Source organism: Tripterygium wilfordii, chromosome 4 (genome assembly GCF_013401445.1).
Source record: "Tripterygium wilfordii isolate XIE 37 chromosome 4, ASM1340144v1, whole genome shotgun sequence".
Taxonomy (NCBI): domain Eukaryota; kingdom Viridiplantae; phylum Streptophyta; class Magnoliopsida; order Celastrales; family Celastraceae; genus Tripterygium; species Tripterygium wilfordii.
Window position 1 is genome coordinate 14790172 of NC_052235.1, and position 5736 is coordinate 14795907.

At 37.9% G+C, this 5736-nt stretch overlaps 1 protein-coding gene and 1 pseudogene across 1 annotated transcript; both read right to left on the bottom strand.

Moving 5' to 3' along the window:
• Positions 1 to 1226: 1226 nt before the first annotated feature.
• Positions 1227 to 1771, bottom strand: LOC119995825 (cytochrome b559 subunit alpha). The gene has a single exon (XM_038842278.1). It carries the CDS (start codon positions 1710 to 1712, stop codon positions 1461 to 1463), a length of 252 nt encoding a protein of 83 aa, XP_038698206.1. The 5' UTR covers positions 1713 to 1771; the 3' UTR covers positions 1227 to 1460.
• A 919-nt stretch (positions 1772 to 2690) lies between these two features.
• Positions 2691 to 5317, bottom strand: LOC119995822 (annotated as a pseudogene).
• Between the last annotated feature and the right edge of the window lie 419 nt (positions 5318 to 5736).

Sequence of the window (5736 nt, forward strand, 5' to 3'; positions counted from 1 at the left end):
CCTACCAAAGGCACAAAAATAGAGGGTACGTTGTTGAAAGTTGTCATAGAATGAATACCTCGATTTAATATTTGTACCTGTTATAAAGATATCTTATAATCATTATAATTCGGATTTCCTTTTATTTGCCTTCTTGCTTTATTTTGCGGAAGAAAAAATGAACTCTTTGATCTTGTTTATAGAGGTTTCCTGGTTAGTAATCAGGAATAGCGATGAAAAAGAAAAAAGTCTACTTTCTACTTGATTGAATTTTGATTCAAAGGAAAGAAAGCATGGAACTCAAATAACTCACTCAGAACGCCCTTTAAAAGATTACGTGGTATGATTGGATCAAATAAGCTGCTTGAGACTTTCATCTTGCACGGCTCCTAAGTGATAAAAGAAAGAAGAACCCATCTTCTTTCTTTTTTGATTACCTTCCTCACATATGTATAAGACGAATCCATTCGATTTCTAAAAAAAAGGATTACTAATCCTTAACTTTTCGAGGAATCCTTCATCAGTGGTTGTGATCTCTGAGAGCGGTTTCCTGGATCCGAAAGAGAGTACTTGGATTCTCCCAATAACTAAAAAGTGTATCATGCCTGAATCTAACTGGAGTATGCTGTGGTGGAGAAAAAAGAGGGATTCTAGTTGTAAGATATCTAATGAAACCGTCGCTGGAATTGAGATCTCATTCAAAGAGAAAGATCTCAAATATCTGGAGTTTGACCGAACCGGAATAGGGTTAGATACATTCTCATTATGAGAAGGGGTCATTCGAGCGTATCTAAATATATATTATGTTTACATATGGTTCCTTACGTCGTTACATTCCATTTAGGATTAGGAATAGGCATAATCTGACTTGCATTTTACATTTTTACATATATATCTCGTTATTTGTGACCTCTCCTATTCACTTCTTTGGGCTTCTATTGAATCGAGAAATAGGTATGATTGCCCATCATTTTGATAGAATAGATAGAAGGCATCCTCCTGATAATTCAAATCGAAGCAATTGGATGTCCAACTCCAGCCTATATGACATAACCGATCAATAGAAATACTCCACCTTTGTCATATATTCCATACATCACACTAGATAGATATCATATTCATGGAATACGATTCACTTTCAAGATGCCTTGGTGGTGAAATGGTAGACACGCGAGACTCAAAATCTTGTGCTAAAGAGCATGGAGGTTTGAGTCCTCTTCAAGGCATAATATTGAGAATGCCCGTTGAATGAGCAATTCAATAAGAGATCTCGGATCGAGTCGGTATGATTCAATTCAACATTTTGTTCGTTCGGGTTTGATTGTGTCGTAGCTCTGTAATTCGGATTAGTTTTATCGTTGGATAAACTGCATTGCTGATATTGACCCCAAGAAAAAAACTGTTGGTACAGCTAGTCCGTGAACAGCCAACCACCGCACTGTAAAAATTGGATAGGTTCGATCTATGGTCATTGGGGCCTCCTAAAAAGATCTACTTAATTTCTCAAGTTGTTCCAAAGGATCAAAACGGCCAGTTATTAAAGGAATTCCTTGTCGGCTCTCTGTAAAATACTCGTTTGGACGGGGGCTTCCAAATACATCGTAAGCTAATCCCGTGCTGACGAATAACCAACCCGCAATGAATAGGGAAGGTATAGTAATGCTATGAATGACCCAGTATCGAATACTGGTAATAATATCAGCAAAAGAACGTTCTCCTGTGCTTCCAGACATGCCGAGCTCCACATATTCTTGTACAGTCAAAAGGGGATCGATTCCGTAAAAGATCAGATCAGTGAGTATTAGTTCAATTTGGTCGTTTTATTAGTCTCTGTATCTTTGTTGGGCAAATGCAATGGTTTCTTATTTGATGGGCCAACAAAAATGTTGACCCGGTCCCACCTCTATATTATCCACAACAAAACTATACCAAAACATCAAATATCAATACATCCACATCAACAAAACATTTATCCCAATACAACCACATAAGCAAAACACATTTTACAATACAGCCACATCAGTAAAAGACAACATCTTTGTTGGCCCAATAACACTTTACCATTGCATTTGCCCTTAGTTCCTTGATTTGTTGTTTCACTTGTTTGATATTCGACTGTTGATCGATTTTTTTTGGTTTCTTTGCTGGTTCTGATTTAATGTTATTGGTTTGCTTTGCACCCTGCAAGGCTAGAGGCTCTAATCGCCTAGTTCAATTAGAGGTAATAATTATTTGTTCTTCAATTTCCGGGAAATTTTGTTTTCTCATAATATTTTTTAGATTTTATTTATCTGCTCAAACTATTTTTTATGTGGATCTATGTTATTTAATTTTGTGGTGCATGACCTGTTGCAATGAACAGATCTCTCATAAACTTCAGGGAAATCACTTGCATTGTTATTGGGTGAACCATGCTTGCGTGCTTGTGTTTCAAATTGATAGTTTCTTATGGTGATATGGGTGCGGTTTGGCAGTGTGTTTGAACTGTGTTTAGGTGCATCTCATCTCACAGTACCACAATTTTTTACCTCGCAGCACCTCACTTCATCGCACAGCGCTCCCAAATGGACACATTTATGTTGAATTGTCAACGTAATCAAATTAGGTAAATTATTTTATTTTAGATTAATGTACAATGTAAATGTTAAGTGATTTTATATTAATATTATTAATCATCTAATATAATCATAATTTAGATATGTCAAACGCACTGCACCGCACCACAGTTTTAAAATTAATGCGCCAAACAGCTTCTCGTTTTGAACTAACCTCACAACACCACAGTTTTAGACCTCACAGCATCGCACAACAATTCACAACACGCCCAAACGGACACATGATCTATAATTTGCTCTTTTCCTGTTTCAAAGGCTCTGTGACTATATCTTCTACTTAACTCGTTCGCGTTCTCATCACTATTGTTTACTAAGTAAAATCATAAGCCTTTATATCTTTTCTAATCGTCAATTTTCAATATTCAAGTGGAGGGTGAGAGGTTCTTTAACTGATAAATCACTATTAAATTCTAGAAATTTTGGAGCTTTAACGGCGCAGTTGTCATTGAGTCATCAATCGACAGAGGAAAAGTTTGGTAATGTTGTTCCCAATTCTCAACTTCATAGCGATTAGTCATCAATCCATGCTCTTGAAGCTGCATATTATGAAATAAAACAACATATGAATAGTTTTCAAATTGATGATCTAATCCACAACTCTTCTCACCACATTTTCGAAATTCGTTTCACCTCATCGTAGGAGGTCAAAGCATAACAACACACTCTCAAAAAGATCCAAGATAAGAAACAATATCTTATGATAGTTGAGCTGTACGTTACAATGTTATTATCATGTAATTAATTGCGAGGCATGTGAGAAAAGAAAAGAAAAGAAAATTTTATTTTCAATTGATCGAAAGATGGTGAAAATGGAATTTCTAGAAGAAAGAAAATGAATTTTCTTTTTTGTCCATTCCAAAGGTTTTTTTGATATGGTTAGTAGGATTAAAATTTTTTTATCTCAAGTGCACAACAATCTATCCAAGCAGTCGTTTTGATCTTCTAATGTTTGTTGTAATTGTTACAAGTCACTTATATATGATACCGTCTTATAATTTGAGGTGAAGAAAAAGATGAGAGACAGGTTTAACTCAATCCAATTGATATGTTGTCTGCTTTAGACTTAAGACGCGCATGAATTTACTTTTTAAAAGAACCTCAAGTGGTTAAAAGTTGACTCATGCTTATAAATCACATCATTTGGTGATCTTCAGACATTTTTATGTCCTAACAATAACATCAAGCTTAACCAATCAAATTCGGCCAACACATACCCACATCTAATGACTGGATTATATTGAACATAATATATATTTAAGTCCACTAAATTGAAATTCAAACCTGGGTTTGGTAAATGCAGAATAATGTTGTTCCCAATTCTCAACTTCATAGCGATTGGTCATTAATCCACGCCCTTGAAGCTGCATATTATGAAGTAAAACAATATATGAATTAGTTTTCAATTGATGAGCAAATTTTATAAGCTAAAACAACAAAAGAAAGTGATTGTAGTGGTTTGCGTTGGAATTTAGCCCAACTAATTTGTCGGATAAGCACTGCTCAAGTTTAGGATTAGTGGGCTATCAAAAGAGCACACCTGCCTACTAAGTTATTCTTGGTTAAAAAAAAAGCATACCTTCCTTGGAGATTTTCCCTCCATTATCATATGACACGGCCCAAAAAAAATACCCGAGAAGTCCATGAGCCTTAGCGAACCCTATCTTTGTTGTTGTCGACGTGACATCATCGTACCCAATCCATGAAGTCCCAACATACGAATACGTGGACACACTCTCCACGTCATATACCAGTGGCACTGTTGTTCCCATTGTAATGCTCCAACTGTAAGAACGTTAACACACCATCCTCTCCTGGACCCAGTCCCACTGCTGGGGCCCCAATCCCATTTATATTTGGGTCCTTAAGCTTCCAAGTTCTTCCATACAAAGGCAGACCCATAACCAACTTGCTTGCTGGAACACCGGCCCTGATCCATGACTGAAGCCCATAGCTCGTGCTAATATTACTCTTTCGGTCATGTAGTGCAGCATGGGCCCCCGTCTGTGACGTATCCCACGACCCATGATAATCATAACACATTGGGTTGGCCCAGTCCAAATTGCTACTGATCGAATCCACTGGGTATTTTCGGTAGATGCCGGAGAGGAAGAAGTCGACTGAGAAGTAGACAGCCGCCGTGAGCAGCAGTGGAGGCCGGTTATTCATTGGGGCCTCTGTTTGAATCGCAGCCCTCCATTCCTCAAACAAGAGGCCCAAATCCATCATTTCTTTTGGGTCTTTAGGGAATTCCCAATCAAGGTCTAACCCATCGAACCTAAACTCCCTTGCCAAATCAATAGCTGATTTTATAAACACTTGTCTCGTTCTAGCCGTTGAAGCCATCCGAGCATAGAGAGTCGGATCATCACCGCCCCCAGCGATCGAGATCAATGTCTTCACCGGTGGGTTTTTGTCGTGAAGTGTGGTGGTGAATTCACGGAGGAGCGACGCGGTGGAGTTCGATGCTTCAAACTTGAATGTGGCATTATTAGGAGATATAAAAGCATAGTATATGTGAGTGAATAAGGTGGTGTCTATAGATGAGGGAGGGAAGTAACTTATTGACCATGTAGGCCAATAAGCCGCCTTCACTGGCCGCATCCCAACCACTGCCCCGGTGGTGGTGGTCAAGGAGATGATTATGAGGATAAGTATGAGGTGAACATACATGAAGGCAGCCATTTGTTTTTTAAGTCATATGATTGATGGTTGTGTCAGTGTGTGTGTAACTGTGTATATATATATATAATTAAACAATGTCAAGAGGAAGTAATTCAAGAGGGTAGGCCGTAGGCAATTGGATTATTCGAGTTTTTTATCTAAATGACACTCTGACCCATAATATGTCTCAATATAATACCCGAGTGAAAATATTTTTCAAAATAACACTACGCACCACTGTTAATAGCGTGTTCTTTATATGTTTTTGGACGATCGTGACCCTTTAAAAAAAAATAGCTTTGTAAAGGTCACGCCAACAAGGTTGGCGTGACCTTTACAAAGTAAACCGTCACGCCAACTATGTTGGCGTGATTGGTTTTTATATGTTATTCACGTCATCTCTAATGACGTGATCGTGTTGGCGTGACCTTTACAAAGTAAACCGTCACGCCAACTATGTTGGCGTGATTGGTTTTTATAT

Coding starts and splice junctions, on each gene's coding strand:
- LOC119995825 (XM_038842278.1), bottom strand. CDS start 1,712: ATGTCTGGAAGCACAGGAGAACGTTCTTTTGCTGATATTATTACCAGT.